Source organism: Scyliorhinus canicula, chromosome 13 (genome assembly GCF_902713615.1).
Source record: "Scyliorhinus canicula chromosome 13, sScyCan1.1, whole genome shotgun sequence".
Classification (NCBI taxonomy): Eukaryota; Metazoa; Chordata; class Chondrichthyes; order Carcharhiniformes; family Scyliorhinidae; genus Scyliorhinus; species Scyliorhinus canicula.
This window is the reverse complement of record NC_052158.1, coordinates 44032989-44053637: the sequence shown is the minus strand read 5'-3', so window position 1 is coordinate 44053637 and position 20649 is coordinate 44032989. Positions and strand designations below refer to the sequence as shown.

General features: G+C 43.0%; 2 protein-coding genes across 2 annotated transcripts in view; both read right to left on the bottom strand.

The window, feature by feature from the left end:
• Positions 1 to 20649, bottom strand: part of LOC119976677 (zinc finger protein 271-like) — a 60362-nt gene that overhangs the window by 28506 nt on the left and 11207 nt on the right. The gene's annotated exons all lie outside the window — the stretch shown is intronic.
• Positions 16866 to 20488, bottom strand: LOC119976692 (zinc finger protein 271-like). The gene is made up of 2 exons (XM_038817394.1): positions 20231 to 20488; positions 16866 to 19526 (listed from the first exon to the last, which is right to left on the bottom strand). Exon 2 carries the CDS (start codon positions 19071 to 19073, stop codon positions 18198 to 18200), a length of 876 nt encoding a protein of 291 aa, XP_038673322.1. The 5' UTR covers positions 19074 to 19526; positions 20231 to 20488; the 3' UTR covers positions 16866 to 18197.

Genomic DNA, 20649 nt, shown 5'->3' with positions numbered 1-20649 from the left:
ACTGTGTCCAATCTTGGGTGCAAGTAGCCATCATGGGCAAGGTATCCATGAAATTGAGGAAATGTCATGATTTTGTCAGCTGTGGGTGGAGTCACCAAGCCTCCGGGCAATGGGAGCCGACTTAACGTGTTGGCACTCGTAGTTGATGTGCCCGAACGATGTTCAAAAGACTGTTGGTACGCAGCCAGTAGTCAAGTACACCTCTAGATCGGGCTGATGCAATTGGTGGCACAGCATTATCCTTGCGAAAGAGGCCAAGCAGTGGCTGATGATCCAATGTTATAAAAAAATGGCAGCTATAAACGTATTGGTGGAATCGTTTAACTCCAAAGACAACCAACTGACCTTCTTTTTCTGTATGGGCATAATTGCGTTCTGCAGCCAACAACATCCTGGAGGCAAAAGCTATTGGACGGTCTTTGCCGTCACCCATACGGTAGGAAAGTACGGCGCCAATTCCTCACGGCCATGCATTACACATCAAATAAAGGGGTTTAGCGGCCTCAAAATTAGACAGTACTTTGGACGAAACCAATGTCCTTTTCACCAAACAGAATGAAATCTCCTGGTCATTGCCCCAAATCAGGGGTTTTTATACACAAGAAAATGGAGGGGACCAAAGATTGTTGCCAAATTTAATCTAAAACTGCCATAATAATTTATCAGTCCTAAAAAGGAGTGAAGCTGTGAAGCATCACACTGTGCGGTGGCTATCTTTATTGCCTACATTTTGTCGGTGACTGGGTGTATGTCATCCCGGTCCACGCAGTAGCCTAAATATACCATGTCCTTCGAATTGAAGACGCACTACATTTTATGCAGTGTTATAGGCCAGGGTTTGAAAACACCAAAGTACATTATGGAGTTTACCTGACCTATAACTATTGGTTGATTTTGGTTACAATGAGCACAAGAGCCTGCCTTTTAGTTGTTATTCAACAGAGTTTTTAATCAACAAACAAGCTTTATTCTACAAATTTAGTTGACATTTTTATAAACACACACAGTAAGAATTTTATCAACTACAAATATAAAGACCCGACACAGCTACAGTAATCTATGTATAACCCTTAATGAATTCCCCCTTTAACTGTTCCAATTCAGTAACAAAATCCAAGTAAAACCAGAAACCACTTTTCAAAGGTGTGGCCCAGCACACTCTCTTACTGGTATAAGACTTGTCATTGATACTCTGTTTCCCTTTGAAAACAGCAGGTTTGAATTCCTTCCAGAAAGCAATTAGCACTTTTAAGTTATCAAATAGTCTGGAAACAGCTTTTGAAATGAAGATAGAGAGACACTTATTTCAACCTGTGCAGTTCAAAACCAGTCCAAACTTAAAGTGAAAGTAAAACCTCCAGAGCCACAAACCAACTCCAAACTCAAAGCGAAAGTAAAAGCTCACAGGGCCACAGCCCAGCTCCACCCACACAATGACATCACTGAAGCCATGTGATAAGACAAAAATATTTCTTAAAGGGACATTCCCATGACAGCAGACAGATGCTAAATTCTGAAAACTGCTGCAAAACTGCCTCAAGGTTTTCCGGTGTTCCACCTCCGTTGCTCCCGTGATGAACAGATCATCAAGATAGACCTCAATACTTGCGGACCTCACAATATACCTTCCATAATGCATTGTAGTACAGCGCAAGCTGGAGACGCCGAATGGAAACCATTTATGAGTGTTGATCATAACATATTTTCTTGAGCCTTCGTGCAGTTCGAGCTGCAAATAAGCATTGTATAATGCTTATCATGTCTAATTTTGTGAATGTAAAGCCACCTGCCAGCGAGGCGTATAGGTCTTCGATATGAGGGAACAGGTATTGATCCAAATGTGAAGCCGTATTTACCGTTAATTTATAATCGTTGCAAAAGAGGACAGACTGGTCCGGTTTCATCATCGGGACCATGAAATTGAGGACTGTCATGATTTTGTCAGCTGTGGGTGGATCCACCGAGACTGCGGGCAATGGGAGCCGACTTAACGCATCAGCATTCGTAGTTGACATGCCCGGACGATGTTCAAACGAGTATTGGTACACAGCCAATAGTCAAGCCCACCTCTGGACATGGATGGCACCGCCCAATCGGCAGAACAAACCGAACGAATGATCCTAAGGCTTTCTAATCACTGGAGTTCAGCTTCGACCTTGCCCACAATTGCATAGTGGACTGGTAGAGTACAGATAACGAGGACACATGAATTTTTGCTACAGCCCCTTTTATTTTCCGAAGGCCGGTCCCACAAGCGTTGGGTATTTTTCTGTAACACTGCATATAAACCACTTGTTTCTACTTTGAGTATACGTTGCCAGTGGAATGGTGTAGCTAATTCCGACCCAGCAGGTTGTTACCGTCGCCCTGCATCATGATGAGAGGAAGACTCAAAGCTTGATGTCTGTAAACCACCAGGGCGATCGTGGTGCCCACAATCGACAAATGCTCCCTGGTATGTGTAGCGAGGCAGGTGGCCGATTTGGCCAACGACAATCTACTCACTCTGCATCAGATTCGGTCAAACACGTGGTGCGGCACCACTGAGAAGGCAGCATTCGTAACTCTATCTGAATTAAGTAGCCGTTAACCCGTACTGGAATGTGAATAGGGGCCACTCGCAGGGCAGCCATTCAGTTCAGTTGCATTTTGGATTCATCTGCAGCTTCTTCAAGGCCCGCACAAAGGGGCCGATGTCTACCTCATCCCAAGTGGTCAGGGCACTGTCTCTCATGCTGCTGGCAGCTTCAGCAACTCTGACATCTGCACTTTTCACAGGGGGCAAAGTCAGCCCCTCCTGAATCCAGAGAGGCCATGTGCCATGACTTAGGTCTTTGGGCCGATTGTAACGTGGCGATCTATTCGAGTCACAGAAAGGCAGCGAGGGGAGCAGCGTCTTACGACATTATCCTCCATACCTTAGAGCTCCTATATGCCCTGAGAAGTACTCTCTTGTGAAAGCAAAATCTGCAAAGCCAAACAAAGGCAGAGTGAACACCCAAAGCTGTACCTCAGTCCCAGGTGATGCAAAGTGTTGCTCGTTATGCTCTCTCCTCAATTTGCTCTGTTTTAATTATGCTAGCTCAAGGTACCGTCACAAGGTTCAAATCCGAATACTGATCAAAGACTCGATACACCAGTTAGTAAGTTCAAAATCAATGCACATTTATTTACACACACAGTCAATTATACTCATGCACAAACTCTACTCACTAAACTATCACTACTACTAAAAGCCTATACTTAGCTTTGGGTGCCCACTCAGTCAGAGGAACAATGGCTGTTGTCCGGTTCTGAGGCTGCTGGCATCGAACTGGTATAGAATAGTAGCTAGGAGCGCCTATCTCGTAGCGTGCGTTGACTTTGGACTTACTTGTCTGGTGCTTGGCAGGTCTCTCGTCGCTGAGAGCTAAGGCCAAGATAATGATGAAGAAGAAGAGCCCGATCTGTCTTGGGGGCTCCTCTTTATACCCCAAAAGGGCTTCACGCTCTTTTGGGCGGGCCTTGAACTTGGCCCCAATTAATTGGACCATGTCCTAATCATCTGTATTGATTTGTCTCCAATAAAGGGGTGGCTGCCTGATCGCTGGGCTGCTCAAGGTGACTGTTGGCCTGCCTTTGTTTTAGTCTCCACTGGCACCGGGAGTCTGCTCTGGTATAATTTGCTTAAATGTTTCTCTTTTGTCCCCGGAGATAGCTCATTAGTATGCTAATGGCTGGTAGTATCGGTCTTGTCTGGGAGCTGCAAATTCCAATCCACAGACAAACCTTGCACTTGCCTGCTTTCTTAGCATTGTCCAATTTTTCCCTTCATTCCCTGCAAGTGTCCATTTTGAAATTGGGACGTGGCCACCCCAGGTGGCTACAAAAGTCACAAAGAGATGGCGTAATCGGCAGAGTAGCATGTCGACAGTTCCAGTTTATCTTGTTGCCATTTTAATAAAGGCAAAGGGAGTCAGATGAGTCACATAGAGAAGATTTAATATACGTACTATTTACGAAGGGGCCCGGTTAGACTTCACCGGGTCCTCTCACTGTTGGTCGGTTCCTACCTGCTCGACCTCATATACACATGGTAAGAACCCCGTAATTAGAGGGGGAGCTCATACTCCTCGAGCTACATGGGGAAAACAATCAAGCCAGCCCCATGTGCTCCATGCAGGTTATTACAGACAACTTGTTTTGCTTATATCCAGAGCATTAACACAAGCTGAACAACACAAGAAGATGCCTGATGAATGTCTTGTAAGCATTTCAACCAGAACCTGTTTTGGGAGAGAAAAAGTGACGGCAGAGTCTGACGATAAGACACTTCAAAGCATCTTTCTCAAACTGCTTCTATCTGCTCCAAAGTGTTTACAAAGGAAGTTACTTAATTTGCAGAAATATAATTTGGAAGTGAAGTGCAGGCAAGGGAAGCAGATATAAATCGTCGACATGCTGTGGAGAGCTGCACTCTCTTTGAAGGAAGTCGATGAAGCTAGTACAGAGTGTGAAATCTTCCAGATTCAACAAGAAGCAATAGCACAACATGCTTTGCAATCATCAACCAGGCAGAGACATTGAACTGACAGACAAGCATCTTTCTCAGATCAAACAAACTACATAACGAGATACAATTTTTCAAATGTTACAGCAAGTTGTGATAAAAGGATGGTCTGAAACCATCAAGGACATGCCTGTTGCTGTAAGGGAAATTGGGTAGACAGAGATAAAGTGGTTGGCCAAGATGGCAACTTGGACAAAGGGACTGGGGTCAGTATCCCTAAAGAGATGAGAAAAGAAATGCTGTTGCACATCGTCATGGGAGTGTCCCTTTAAGAAAGGTTTTTGTTTTATCACATGGCTTCAGCGTTGTCATTGTGTGGGTGGAGCTGGCCTGTGGCTCTGTGAGCTGTTTATTACTTTTGCTTTCATTTTGGCTGCTGTGGACTCAGACAGAGAACAGAATTGTTTTGGCCTGTCTCTCTATTTTCATTTTAAATATCTGATGCAGTAAATATTGATTTTAGCTACCTGCTTTAGTAACTTAAAAAATATAGTTTGCTTTCTAGAAGGTCGTAAATCTTCTGGCGAGACGGGGTCAGAATCTCAGGAAAAGCCAGTCTTATTCAAGTGATAATGCAGAGTGCTGGACCACACCCTTGAAAGATTTATTTTGGTTTATGGGATTGTGTTTTTGAATTGAATCAGTTAAGAGGGAATTCATTAAGTTTGATACATAGATTTCTGCAGCTGTGGGGTATCTTTATGTCTTGCTCTGTGTTTATATGAATGTTAACTAAGTTCTTAGAATAAAGCTTATTTTGATTAATGTGTCTCGGAGGACTGTTGAATCACACTTCAAGTGAAGGCTCGTGTGCTCATCTGAGCCAAATTCAACAAAAAGTTACAGGTCAGATGAATTCCATAATACACTTTGGCATATCTAAACCCTGGCCCATAACAAAATTGGGGGCTCATCCGGGATAAATGTCTATCTTTCGTGATTGGGTTGGCTTAGTGAACTTAACGACAGTGATGTGTGAGCATATTTGTGTTTGCTTTTCAGGCGTAGTATTCAAGTTTAAATAGGCAGTGTGTTGTGGACAATGACTCTTTCGGAGGCTCAGAAATTGTTGGGGGTGGAGAGGGTCATGCGCAGCACCTTACAAACGGAGACCAGAAAAAAGGCTTTTAAGGGCAGCATGGTGGTGCAGTGGTTAGCACTGCTACCTCACGACGCTGAGGTCCCAGGTTTGATCCTGGCTCTGGGTCCCTGTCCATGTGGAGTTTGCACATTCTCCCCGTGTTTGGGTTTCGTTCCCACAACCCAAAGATGTGCAATGTAGGTGGATTGGCTATGCTAAATTGCCCCTTAATTGGAAAAACTGAATTGGGTACTCTAAATGTATTTTCTTTTTAAAAGGCTTTACATTTGGCAAAAACATTACAGTTAACGTTGCCTGACAAAATACAAAAAGAAGAGGTAATTGCGGCGGTAGCTGAGCATTTAAAATTGCCTGAGACACAGTCAGAATCATTGGAAATGGCAAGAATTCAATTACAGGTGAAGCAGCTTGAACATGAAAATGCATTACAGCATCTTGAACATGGAAAAGAATTAAAGAAGCTTGAATTTGAAATGAGGTAAAAAGAAAGAATATGCCGAGCAGAACAAAAAGCGAGAGAAAGGGAGGTACAGATCAGGGAAAAAGAAAAAGGAGAGAGAGGAAAAAGAAAAAGAGAGAACTGGGCATGAAACGTGAAAGTCAGTTAAAATTGGTGGATGTAAAGAGAAACGGACAGTCTGAGGATAGTGAGAAAGAGCAAGATCGTCGAGGTTGAAGGCTTGGTGGGAATCTATTTAAATATGTTGAAGCATTGCCAAGGTTTGATAAGAAGGAGGTAGAAGCCTTTTTCATTTCATTTGTGAAGGTTGCTAACCAAATTAAATAGCCACAGGATATGTGGGTACTAGTGATTCAAACAAAGTTGGTAGGTAGAGCTAGTGCCGTGTTTGCATCACTATCAGAGGGGGTATCTGGGACAGATGAGGAGGCGAAAAAATCCATCTTAGGTACATATCAGCTAGTGCCTGAAGCTTACAGACAAAGGTTTAGAAATTTAAAGAAAGAACCTTAGGGGCAGCACGGTAGCATGGTGGTTAGCATAAATGCTTCACAGCTCCAGGGTCCCAGGTTCGATTCCCGGCTGGGTCACTGTCTGTGTGGAGTCTGCACGTCCTCCCCGTGTGTGCGTGGGTTTTCTCCGGGTGCTCCGGTTTCCTCCCACAGTCCAAAGATGTGCGGGTTAGGTGGATTGGCCATGCTAAATTGCCCGTAGTGTCCTAATAGTAAGGTTAAGGGGGGGGAGTTGTTGGGTTACGGGCATAGGGTGGATACGTGGGTTTGAGTAGGGTGATCATTGCTCGGCACAACATCGAGGGCCGAAGGGCCTGTTCTGTGCTGTACTGTTCTATGTTCTATGTAACCTGGTCAAATATAGATGGAGTTTGAAAGGATCAAACAGAGTAATTTTGATAGGTGGATAAGGGCTTTGGAAATAGACCAGACATATGAAGCTCTTAGAAAAATTATAATTTTGGAGGAGTTTAAACATTCAATTCCTGATGTAGTGAGAACTCATGTGGAAGAGCAGAGGGTTAAAACTGTGAGATTAGCAGCAGAAATGGCAGATTAGTTTGAATTAGTTCATAAATCAAAGCTTGGTTTCTGACATCAGTTTCAGCCTGTGGGGGATAGAAACTGGGGACATGAGAAATACTCAAGTGGTAAAGGTAAAGGTGATCTGATGGGAGACAATAAGGAGAGTATACCTCAGATTGAAAAGGAAATCCAGGAGGGTGGAAGAGTAATGAAAAGTTTCAGATGTTTTTACTGTAAAAAACTAGCCCATTAAGTCACAGTGTTGGGGATTGAAGAAAAGCACTGGGAAGGCTGACGTGGTAAAACAGGATAAGCCAGTGGGGTTTGTTAAAGTGGTAAAGGAAAGCCCAAGTGAAGCGAAGGAGGTGCAAAATAATTTACAGCCTGATCAAGATTTGATTGATAATAAGGTGCCAGATCTCTTTAAAGAATTTACTTGTGTGTTGGTAAAGAAGTCAGAATTTTAAGAGATATGGGAGCCATTCAATCTTTGATGGTAAAACATGAGGAATTATGTAGTTTAGGAGGAATATTGCCAGAAAAGGTGATAATATGTGGAATTAAGAGTGAGAAGAGTAGTGTTCGATTATATAAGGTGAGGTTGGAGTGTCCAGTGAAGAGTGGTGAAGTGGTAGTCGGAGTAATAGAGAAAGCATCTTGTCCAGGAATACAATTGGATCGCAGGTCGGAGTGATGCCACCTGTGGTTGATAAGCCAGTGGAAAATTAAACAACTGAATTGTTCAAGGATGAATATCCTGGGATTTCTCCTGATTGTGTTGGAACAAGGTCGCAAAGTCACAGGTTAAGGCAAGAGGAGAAATCAAAGAGTGAAGATAAAGTTGAAGTTCAATTATCAGAAACGATTTTTGATCAGATGGTTGGAAAAGAATAAGAACAGGTGGAGGATGAGGTGAAAACTTTTTAGTTCAGGAAAATTGGTGGAGTTACAACAGAAAGATATAGAAATAAAACTGATGTATCAGAAAAGACACGGAAGAGGAATCTGAGTGTATACCAGAAAGTTATTATTATAGAAAGGAGATGTTGCGAGTAGCACATGAGGTACCAGTAGGTCATTTGGGAGGAAGGAAAACTCAAGCTAAAATATAGAGATATTTTTATTGGTCTGGACTACATAAAGATATAGTTAAATTTTGTTGATCATGTCACACATAATAATAATAATCTTTATTGTCACAAGTAGGCTTTCATTAACACTGCAATGAAGTTACTGTGAAAAGCCCCTCGTCACCATATTCCGGCGCCTGTTTGGGTACACAGAGGGAGATTTCAGAATGCCCAAATTACCTAACAGCACGTCTTTCAGGACTTGTGGGAGGAAACCGGAGCACCCAGAGGAAACCCACGGAGACAGAGGGAGAACGTGCAGACTTCGCACAGGCAGTGACCCAAGCCAGGAATCGAACCTGGGACCCTGTGCTACACATGTCAAATGATAGGGAAACCTTAAGCAGTGATAACACCAGCACCATTAATACCCATTCCAGCATTTGAGGAACCTTTCATAAGGGTTTTAATTGATTGCGAGGACCGCTTCCTAAAACAAAAAGTGGGAATCAATATCTTTTGACTATAATGGATGCGTCTGCTAGGTTTCCAGAGGCCATTTCAGTACACAATATTACAGCTAAAAAGATTGTGGAGGAGTTACTTAAATTTTTTACTCAATATGGACTACCAATAGAAGTACAATCGGATTCAGGGATCAAGTTTTACCTCGAGGAGGTTGTGGATAGCTTAGGAGTAAAACAACTTAAATCAACTGCATACCATCCAGAATCACAGGGAGCGTTAAAACAGTGGCATCAGACATTAAAGACAATGTTAAGGGCTTACTGTCAAGATTATCCAGAGGATTAGGATAAAGGAATTCAATTCGTACAGTTTTCAATTACGGATACACCTAATGAGTCAACCAAATTCAGTCCTTTTGAACTAAATTTTGGTCATAAGAGGACCACTTAAATTGATTAAGGAGAAATTGGTGAGTGAGCAGTCTGAAATTACATTATTGGATGACATGTCAAATTTTAGGGAACCATTAAGTAGAGCAGGTGAATTGGCTGGACAACATTTGAAAGTTGCACAGCATCTGATGAGACAGGTAGCGGACAAGAAAGCAAAAGTTCATAGTTTTGCCAGTGGAGATAAAGTTTTAGTATTGTTACCAGTAGTAGTCGAACCTTTAAAAGCATGGTTTTGTGGACCATATCAAATTGAAAGGAAATTGAGTGAGGTGAATTATTTGATAAGAACTCCAGATAGAAAGAAAACTCACCGAGTATGTCATGTGTATACGCTTAAAAAATACTTTGAAAGGGTAGGAGAGCAAAAGGAGAAGATATTAGTGATTCTAACTCAAAGTAAATAAACGAATCCAGATGACTCTGAATTTGACATTCCTCAATTAATTGGAAAATGAGGATGTTCTTAAAATTTCGGATAAATTATTGAGTTACCTTGCAGAGGAAAAATGAACTGACCTGAAAGAGTTATTAATATCACATGGCCAAGTTTGTGGAAATAAGTTGGGAAGTACTAAAATGGTGAGACATGGTGTAGATGTGGGAAGTGCTGTTCCAATTAAACAACACCCACATAGACTTAACCCTCTAAAATTGCCACAGGGTCAAAATGAAATTGAAAGTATGCTTAAAATTGGCATAATTGAAATGGGTTGTAGCCAATGGAGCTCACCGATAGTGATGGTGCCGTCACAGGACAGTACCCAACGATTGTGTGTTGACTGTGGAAAGGTTAATGCAGTTACAAGAATGGACTCTTATCCTATCCCAAGGTTGTAGGACTGCATTGAGAAGGTGGGACAATCAGCTTTTATCTCCAAACTGGATTTACTTAAAGGTTACTGGCAGGTACCTTTATCTGAAAGGGCGAAGGAGATTTCAGCTTTTGTGACTCCAAATGATAATGGTATGTACCAATTCAAAGTTATGCCATTTGGCATGAAAAATGCCCCAGCCACATTTCAACGGTTAACTAACAAAGTAATTTCAGGATTACCCAACTGTGCGGTATATATAGATGATCTGGTGATTTTTAGTCAGACATGGGAAGAACATTTGAAGCATCTGATGGAGTTATTCGATCAACTTCAGGAGGTGGGTTTGGTGGTAAATCTAGTCAAAAGTGAGTTTGGAAAAGCCCAGGTCACGTTCCTTGGCCACACAATTGGACATGGACAAAGGGTCCCACGGGATGTGAAAACAAAAGTTATTGGGCGTTTCCAATACCCTCAACATGAAGGGAAATAATGACATTTCGTGGCAGGAGTGGAATTTACTGTAAATTTGTGCCGAATTTTAGCAGCATGGTTGCTCCACTGACGGACTTACTGAAGTAGCGCAGCAAATTTCAGTGGGCAGCGGAGTGTCGACAGGCATTTGATGGCCTGAAGGTTGTGTTAACCACTGCTCCTGTGTTGGCCACCCCAAATTACACAAAACCATTCAAGGTGGCTATTGATGAAAGTGATATGGGCGTAGGTGCTGTGCTCTTGCAAGAAGATGACGAAGGAATACTGCGGCCTATTGGGTATTTTTCCAAAAAAGTAACTGATCACCAGAGGAAGTATTCAACAATTGAAAAGGAAACTTTGAGCTTGGTGCTGGCTTTGCCACTTTTAAACTGGGACAGTGACCCAGTGCTGGAACCTCGGTACCGTGAGGAAGCAGTGCTAACCACTACGCCACTGTGCTGCCCTCTCAGATTCTGTTTCTGTATATGCTTTCTGATACAACAGTTTCATCTCTGAATCTTTCTGCTGTAAATAATTCTACCAACTTTCTTGAGCTAAAGGTATCTGCTTCATCCTGCTCTTGTTCTTTACAACCAACTGATCAAACATGGTTCCGATGACTGGACGCCAGCCTCCCTATCTTTACTCCTCGAGTTCTCTTCCTCCTGTCTCAACCTGTGACTTTGTGATCTTGACACCACACAATCTGGAAGTGCCTCAGGCTTTGCTTCTTGCAACACCTCAGTTGTTTGGCTTTCCACTGGTTTTTCAACTACAGTAGGCATCACTCCCATTTGTGATCATTATATCATTACGCAGGATAAATTGTATCCCTGAAAAAGGTAATTTTTCTTTACTGGTACCACCACTTTTCACTGGACCCTATAGCCTTACCTTATATAGTGGCACACCACTCACCACTAATTTCACATATTACCACCTTTCTGGCTACACCCCTTTTGAACGACCATTATCTCTCACCATTAAAGATTGACTTGCTCCTGTATCCTTAAAGATGTTAATCTCCTTACCTCCTCCACCTTGTATACATGGGTAAACCGTACCCCAACAAATAAAATATTTAAAAAGATCTGGCACCTGCTTATCCACCAACCTCTGACAGGCTGTACACTCTGTTGCACCTCTTCCACTGGAACAATGTTTTTTTATTCCCACTTTAATAAATCCCACTGGTTTATTTTGTTTTAATGAGTCTTGTCTTCCCCTGCACTTTTCTTAGGCCACCAACACTGCGACTTCACTGTGTCCAACTTTACTGCAATGAAAACATTCAAGTTTTCTTATCTCTCTTCCACTATCATAGGTTTCTTTTTTAACCTGAGGCAAACTGTCCCTAATATCTCCCAACTAGACCTCCTTTGATTAGCTTTGAATTTCTCATTCCCTCAATTTCTATCCTTAGAAGATTGAAATTGATGTCAAAAATAAAACTTTTGCTTTGTGAATTAATTCAAAGTCAAAATCTGTAATTTCTGGTGCTAGTCTAACAGTTTTAACGCTTTGCTCTTCCACATGAATTCTCAGTTCTGTGGGAAGTTACTCTTTAAATTCTTCCAAAATAATAGTTTCCCTGAGCGCGTCATACATTTGTTTTTTAAAAATAAATTTAGGGTACCCAATTATTTTTTGCAATTAAAGGGCAATTTAGCGTGGCCAATCCACCTAACCTGCACATCTTTGGGTGTGGGGCCAAAAGTGACGCAGATACAGGGAGAATGTGCAAACTCCACACAGGCAGTGACCCGGGGCTGGGATCAAACCTGGGTCCTCAGCGCCGTACGCAGCAGTGCTAACCACTAATTTCACTCCTAAAATATTTGGCTCTCATTTTTGGACTATGCACTCCTGGTGTCAGACTCCATAACTAACCATCTACACTTTGCCGGTGGGTTCGATTTGGTCCATTTTTAAGGCTCTTATCCACCTATCAAAATTATTTTGTTTACTTCTTTCAAATTCTATATATATCTGACGTGGTTCTTTCCTTAAATTTCAAAACTTCTGTGGGCTCCTGGCACTAGTTCATATACATTTAATACAGCTTTCCTCGCCTCATCATAATCCTTAGATACCTCCTCTGATCGTGATGCAAACACTTCACTACTAGCTCTACCTATCAACTTGGTTTGAACCAACACTACCCACATGGTCTTTAGCCAGTTCAATTGTTTAACCACTTTCTCAAATGATATTAAAAGCTCCAAAGATGTGCAAATTAGGCGATGGACGGAAGGCATTGGGCCCGGACGGGATCCCTGGACGTGCAGTCAGAGTCTGCGCCTAACAGCTGGCAGAGGTATTCACAGACATCTTTAACCTATCCCTACTCCACTCCGAGGTCCCCACCTGCTTCAAGAAGACCACCATCATACTGGTACCAAAGAAGAACCAGGCAACATGCCTCAATGACTACCGCCCGGTGGCCCTGACATCAGTTGTAATGAAGTAGTTCGAGAGGCTGATCATGAAGCGCACCATCTCCATACTCCCGGAACGCCTTGACCCACTTCAATTCGCATACCGTCGCAACCGGTCCACATCAGACGCCATTTCCCTGGCCCTACACTCATCGCTACAGCACCTCGAAAACAAGGACTCCTACATCAGACTCCTATTTATTGACTACAGCTCCGCCTTCAACACCATAATCCCAACCAAGCTCATATCAAAGCTCCAAAACCTTGGACTTGGCTCTCCACTCTGCAACTGGATCCTTGACTTTCTGACCAACAGATCACAGTCAGTAAGAATGAACACCAACGCCTCCTCCACAATAGTCCTCAATACCGGTGCCCCGCAAGGCTGCATACTCTACTCTCTGTACACACACGACTGCGTAGCAAAACTTGGTTCCAACTCCATCTGCAAGTTTGCTGACGATACGACCATAGTGGGCCGGATCTCGAATAACGACGAGTAAGAATACAGGAGGGAGATAGCGAACCTAGTGGAGTGGTGTAACGACAACAATCTCTCCCTCAATGCCAGCAAAACTAAAGAGCTGGTCATCGACTTCATGAAGCAAAGTACTGTACACACCCCTGTCAGCATCAACGGGGCCGAGGTGGAGATGTTAGCAGTTTAAAATTCCTAGGGGTGCACATCACCAAAAATCTGTCCTGGTCCACTCACATTGACGCTATCACCAAGAAAGCACAACAGCGCCTATACTTCCTCAGGAAACTAAGGAAATTCGGCATGTCCACATTAACCCGTACCAACTTTTACAGATGCACTATAGAAAGCATCCTATCGGGCTGCATCACAGCCTGGTATGGCAACTGCTTGGTCCAGGACCGCAAGGAACTTCAGAGAGTCGTGAATACCGCCCAGTCCATCGCACAAACCTGCCTCCCATCCATGGACTCCATCTACACCTCCCGCTGCCGGGGAGAAAGCGGGCAGCATAATCAAGGATCCCTCCCACCCGGCTTACTCACTGTTCCAACTTCTTCCATCGGGCAGGGGATTCAGAAGTCTGAGAACATGCACGAACAGACTCAAAAACAGCTTCTTCCCCACTGTCACCAGACTCCAAAATGACCCTCTTATGGACTGACCTCATTAACACTACACCCTGTATGCTGCAACCGATGCCAATGCTTATGTAGTTACATTGTATATCTTGTGTTGCCCTATTATGTATTCTCATGTATTTTCTTGAATTTTGTTTAATTCCCTTTTCTTCCATGTACTGAATGATCTGTTGAGCTGCTTGCAGAAAAATACTTTTCACTGTACCTCGGTACACGTGACAATAAACAAATCCAATCCAATCCAAGTTAGGTGGATTGGCAATGCTAAATTTCCCCTTAGAATCCAAAAGGTTAGTTGGGGTTACTGGGTTACAGTAATAGGTTGGGGGCATGGGCCTAGGTAGGGTTGTCTTCCCAAGGGTTGGTTCAGACGCGATGGGCCGAATGGCCTCCTTCTGCACTGTAGGGATTCCATGATTCTACATCTTTTTTGTCAAACCTTGGCCATGCCTGAATATACTTAAACATATCCCTACTAGGCGTTTGACTTGGCAGTGTTTCTTCTTCCTCTACTTTCCACAGCTTCTGCCTTTAACTCCCAACATTTTCCGTTGATGTTCTCTTTGCAGTTCCAGTTTCCAAAGTTCAAATTCTCTCTTTTTCCTTATCCGTTTCTTCCTTTGCTAATCTTTCCATTACTACCTCAAGCCTCCTCCTTCCCATTTCCTTTCAAAAAGCCCTCTCTTTTTCCTTTTCATAGAATTTGAATCATAGAGTCCCTACAGTGTAGACAGAGGCCATTCGGCCCATTGAGTCTGCACTGACCCTCCGAAAGAGCATCCCACTTAGGCTCAATCCCCCACCCTATCCCCACAATCCAACCTCGGGGTAATTTATCATGGCCAATCTACCTAACCTGCACATCTTTGGACAGTGGGAGGAAACCGGAGAACCCAGAGGAAACCCACACATACACAGGGAGAACTCCACACAGTCACTCAAGGTCAGAATTGAACCTGGGTCCCTGGCGCTGTGAGTCAGCAGTGCTAACCACTGTGCCGCTATGCCGTTCCGCCATTGCCAGTTATCCTTTTCTTTCATTTCCAATTTCTTCAGTTCAATTCCTTTCTGTTTGTCTTTTTTCTGCATTTCTAATTGTTTTATTTGTAATTGAATCCTAGCTAAATCTAATGGTTTAGACTGTGTCTGGCAAATTGAAATGCTGAGCGACTGCTTGTATTATTCCTACCTTCCTCATCCTTTCAGATAAAGTTAATTGCAACTTGTTCACTGACCAAACATTTTGTTTTAGTCACCCTTTATAAACCAGCCCAAGTAACCTTTTCCACACCCAGGAATTGTTTTGCAATGGAAAGTGGCAATTTCCAGTCATTCCCTATTTAAACTTCAAACCCTGAAAGAAAGCAGCCGTTTCACACACACACACACTCACCTTTTTTAAGTTCAATGATCCCAAGCCAAACAAGGAATTGTAAATCCAGGATAAAGAGCCCCAATTTTATTACGATCCGAGACCAGACCCCAACAGTGGCTAGGATACTGGATAGAAACCCAAATATTTTATTTTAATTTTATAAATATGTGAGGACAGGATACTTTGCTCCAGGAGTGATTTCACGCAAAACAAGGATATGGTATATTAAAACAAATTTTATTCTGAACACAGAATTAAAGTACGTTTAACATCACACAAGAAAAGTAGCTTACAATTACCTCTTAATGTTAATAAATAGTGACACAATAACCCCAAACTACTGCCTTTACTTCTACTCAAATAACAGAACCATCTCAGATCTCATTCTACTTTTAAATACAGTTAGCACTCAGGAATAGGAATACTTGCTGTGTAGAGACGTCTTGAAACTCCACTTTGAAAAGAGAAATCGCTTGAGGCTGTTTTAAGGAAAGAGAACTTGCCCTGTCAGAACAATGCAGAATTTCTAGCTGAAGTAGTCAGAAACTGCTTTTAGAGCTTGACTTACAGCTCCCAACACGAACTGAATTGTTTGGAAAGAAACTGCTAGTGTGTCCACAGACAGATCTTTAACTGAACTATATTGTGAGCAGATGCTTGATTTCTGTTCACATCTCAATCTTAAACTAAACTGTTTTTCTGCAAAATGCCTGGTACTCCAGCTCTTCCCATTAGTTACATCATCTTGCCAGGCTGAAATACTATGTCTCTAACTATCTACTCCCCAAGCAACCCTCTTAATCCAAACAAAAATCCATTAGCTCAATCTTGTATGATGCTTTCATTGTACCTCTGGCTCCTAAAAGGCCTAACTGTCTTACAAACCAGGATTTTAAAAACACTATTGCAGCAGTCAAACACATCCTAACACAGGCTTTGAACCCTTACTGCACCAAATACATAGCTTAAATTCCTACATTCATCATAAGACCAATCGGATTTCTGCTCTGGGTGAGTGTTATTACAATCCAGGACCAGACCCCCACAGTTGCTGAGATACCGGACAGAAACCCCAATGTTTTATTTCAATTGTAAGTCTGTGAGGAAAGGATACCTTGTTCCAGGGGTGATCCCACGCAATAATAAAAATAATAGTTTTTATTAGTGACACAAGTAGGCTTACATTAACATGCAATGAAGTTACTGTAAAAATCCCCTAGTCGCCACACTCCGCCATCTGTTCGGGTACACAGAGGGAGAATTCAGAATGTCCAATTCACCTAACAAGCACGTCTTTCAGGACTTGTGGAAGAAAACGGGAGCACGCGGAGGAAACCCACCCAGACACCGCACAGACAGTGACCTAAGCCAGGAATCGAACCCGGGTCCCTGGTGCTGTCAAGCAAGAGTGCTAACCACTGTGCTACCGTGCCAGATATGGTATATTAAAACAAACATTATTACTAACACAGGATTAAAATAACTTTAACCTCAGACAAAAAAAAACAGCTTGCAGTTTCAATTTAATTGGCCCAATGTTTACAATGCTTAACAATACAGTGAAACAATAAACCCTAACTGCTATCTTTTATCTCCACTGAAACAAAACCAGGTCAAAATCTACTTTTAAATACACTGAGCAGACCCAGGAATACGTGCTTAACAGATATGTCTTGGACAACCTGCTTTGAGAAAGAGATATGCTTCAGGATCCAGCTTGCAGATTCTTGCCCGTCTCAAACTGCTGATTAACTTGCCAGCCTTTGAGACACTGCTCCTATCCTGTTCACAAGCAAATCTTTAACCTCCAGTTTTGAAAGAAACTGCTCCTGATAGATCAAAACTCACTGTTTTGAAAGCAGCTGCTGGTGGGTCCACAGTCAAAGCTTTAACTGAATTTCATAACTGAAAACTCAACACCTGACTGGTTTTTTCCATTAACGACACCATCTTACCAAACTAAAATGTATCGAATTGTCTACCCCCCGGAGAAACTCATTTATATAAACAGAATTCCCAACTTGGCCCAACTTTAATGATGCTCTAATTGCGCCACTGAGCTGGCTTCCTTTCAAAGCAGACTTTTAAAAATTATGTTTTCAGCAGTCAAATACGAACCCTAATACCAATAAATTATATTATTATAGGATGAGACACGAGTAGATCTTCCATTTAGGATGTACTGGACACTGTTTTACATCACCTACATTATGTCATAGTTCTCCTGATGTGAAGATGCAAATATTTTCTGTGATATTTTAACCCTTACTGCACCAAATACATACAGCACAATATATCTGAAATTCCCTCATTCATCACGGCGTGTTGAAGGTCCAGGCGATACACTGCGAAAGTCACACACCTCACACCAGAATGGTTTCTCACCAGTGTGGATCCACTGCTGTTCCAGGAGGTTTAAATACTTCAGGGGATCTTGATCATAAATATCAAACTTGGAATTGTTCCTCCCGTCTGATGGGCCTGCACCTTTGACGAGTTTGTGAAGGTTTTGACGTATACCTCATACGTGAACAGTTTTTCTCCAATGTGAATGTGCCAATGATGCACAATACCCGGCGACTGAGCAAAGCCCTCATTGCAGACCTCACACTCAAAAGGCTTCTCCCCAGTATCAATGGGTCGGCATTGCACAAGAATCACTGACTGTTCAAAGGCTCATTCAAATACCCCACAATTTAATGCCGTATCCCCTCTGTGAATTGACTAGTGCATCAGGAAAGACATGGACCTTGTTAAGACTTCGACATTCCTCACACTGAAACATTTTTCCTCGGTGTGGATGTCAGTGTTTCTGAGCGTTGTTCACTGTGTGATGTCTCAGTCACACACCTCATGTTTCAGCGGCTTCTCCACTTTGTGAATGTGCCTGTGATTTAACAGGCCTGATAACTGTGCAAAGTCCTTATTACACACCTCACACGTGAATGTTTTCTCTTCTGTGTGAAGTCGTTGGTGTTCATAGAGGGCTGATGACCGTGAGAATGATTTGTAACACATTTCACATGTGAATGTTTTCTCCCCTATGTGAATGCGTTGGTGTACACGAAAGTTGGATGAGCGGGAGAATGATTTCTTACACACCTCACACTTGAACGGCTTCTCCCCAGTATGAATACGACGATGTTGCATGAGTGTCGATGACTGAGTGAAGGCTCGATTGCATACTTCACACATGAAGGGTTTCTCTCCTGTATGGATCCTCTGGTGCCTCAGGAGATCGGATGATTGGATGAAATACATCTCACAATACTCACACCTAAAGGGTTTCTCCCCAGTGTGAATCCTCTGGTGTGTCAGGAGCCTCGTAGAAGTCGCAAAAGTTTTCTCACAAACATCACACTTGAAGGGCTTCTCCCCTGTGTGGTTTGCTTGATGGTCCAAGACGTTAGATGACTGAGCGGCTTTGCTACACACCTCACAGGTAAACAAATTCTCCCCTGTATAAATTTGCTGGTGTGACTGAAGAAATGACACCTGCGAGAACGATTTGTCACACACCTCACATGTGAATGGGATCTCCCCTGCGTGAATACGCTGGTGTGAGCAGAGGTTAGAAAAATGCGAGAATGATTTGTCGCACAACTCACAAGTAAATGATTTCTCATCTGTGTGACTGCGTTCATGGAAATGAAAGTAAGATAAGCGTGAGAAAGATTTGTCGCACAGCTCACACTTGAACAGTGTCTCTGCCATGTCGCTGTTCTTACGTTCGCAGTTATATGACAAATGCACCTTGTGTGTTCGGAGACCTTAAGACGCTGTGGACTCCTTCACCCACAACTCACACTCAAACAGTCTCTCATCTATAGGAAGAAGTCAGTGGTTCATGGGGTTTGATGAATGATTGACGCTCTCACCACACCTGGAACTGACTCACACTTCTTTCCCCTCTCACCCTGACCGATCACCCACAACCAAACCTTCACAAAGATTGGTTCTGATGGGAATCAATGGCCACCACTGGCTTGTTTCATGTGGATAATATGTCAAAGCTCCCGACTGATTTCCAGTTTCACTGGCCAAACTTCTTTGTGTTTAGCAATGTTCTGAACGAACTGTATGTCTTTCCCACAGTTGTTTCTTGTGTGATGGTCAGGGCAGCGTTGATCCGCTTTGTATTCTTGGGTGTTATACGATGCATTCCTTCTGTAAACAGGAAAAAGAAACATGATTTCTTCCAATTCCCTCTCCTCCTTCGCTGAAGGGGCTAACTCCTCAGTTAAGCCGTCCAACAGTACCAGTCTGCTATTATTATTCCCCTGTGTGGAGGATCAAGTTCAAGTCCTTTCTTTTCTCCACACGTCCTCTGGTTTACAGCAAGGACACTGGGTAATGACCAGGAGCAGACAACAGGGCTGCTTTCTTTCCTCCGCCCACACCCTCATCTTCCCAGACACTTTGAGGGGAATGGAAAAGCAGTCGTGCAGAGTGTAAAACGGGCTATCAATTCACTATGAGTTTAAGTTGTGCTAATGAAGACCAGTTTTACCCTTGAAGTATGTGTTTAGTACAAGAAAACTCAGGAAAATTTTAATTCAATGAAGGTGTTGAAATTTCTCCCCTTGTTTTTCAAAATTATTTGAAGAAAACACACTGGGCAGAAAGTGCTGGAAGCTAAGGAAAATATTGCTTTGGTGTAGTTGATTGAATGGTTCTGATTTATCCTGGGAAATTAACTCCACTCAGTCAGACTGCACATCCAAAATTCAGCTCTCAGACACTGCACTGGGCAAACAATCAAATCGAAGCCCAGGCATTTGAGAAAGGCCGAGGCCTTCAGGTAAAATCTTTAAAGAAGATAGAAAAAGACATTTCAATAAATCTACTCCACCCAGATAATTACAGCTCACCTTCTTATATGCAGTAATGGCCCATCAACAAAACTCAGCCTGCAAATCAGCAGGGTAATATTTCGAAAAACACACTCAATATCCAACACACAGCCAATCAAACAACGCAGCACAAAGCAGCTCTCTGATTGACGGCTCTCACATCCAATCTTAAGACAGTGATGTGGAGCCCCGCCCACAACGGACATGTCAATCATTCTGTGCAACCAAGCTTCACATGATGCTCCGCACTATTCTGCGCAGCCGCTTGCGAGTCAGATCGTCACCGGCCAGAACGACATCACCCCGTCTGCATATGGCCCGGGGGCCTGCGCAGTGAGGACCGACAGTGGGGAAACGGGACCAGAGCCGGCCCGCGCTGTCTGATGGGAGTTGTAGTTCTGCCCCGCGCAGCGGCGGTTGGAGCCCAGCGTTCGGTA

What these genes read in the sequence shown, in the direction of transcription:
- LOC119976692 (XM_038817394.1), bottom strand. Translation starts at nt 19,073, where the DNA reads ATGGCAGAGACACTGTTCAAGTGTGAGCTGTGCGACAAATCTTTCTCA.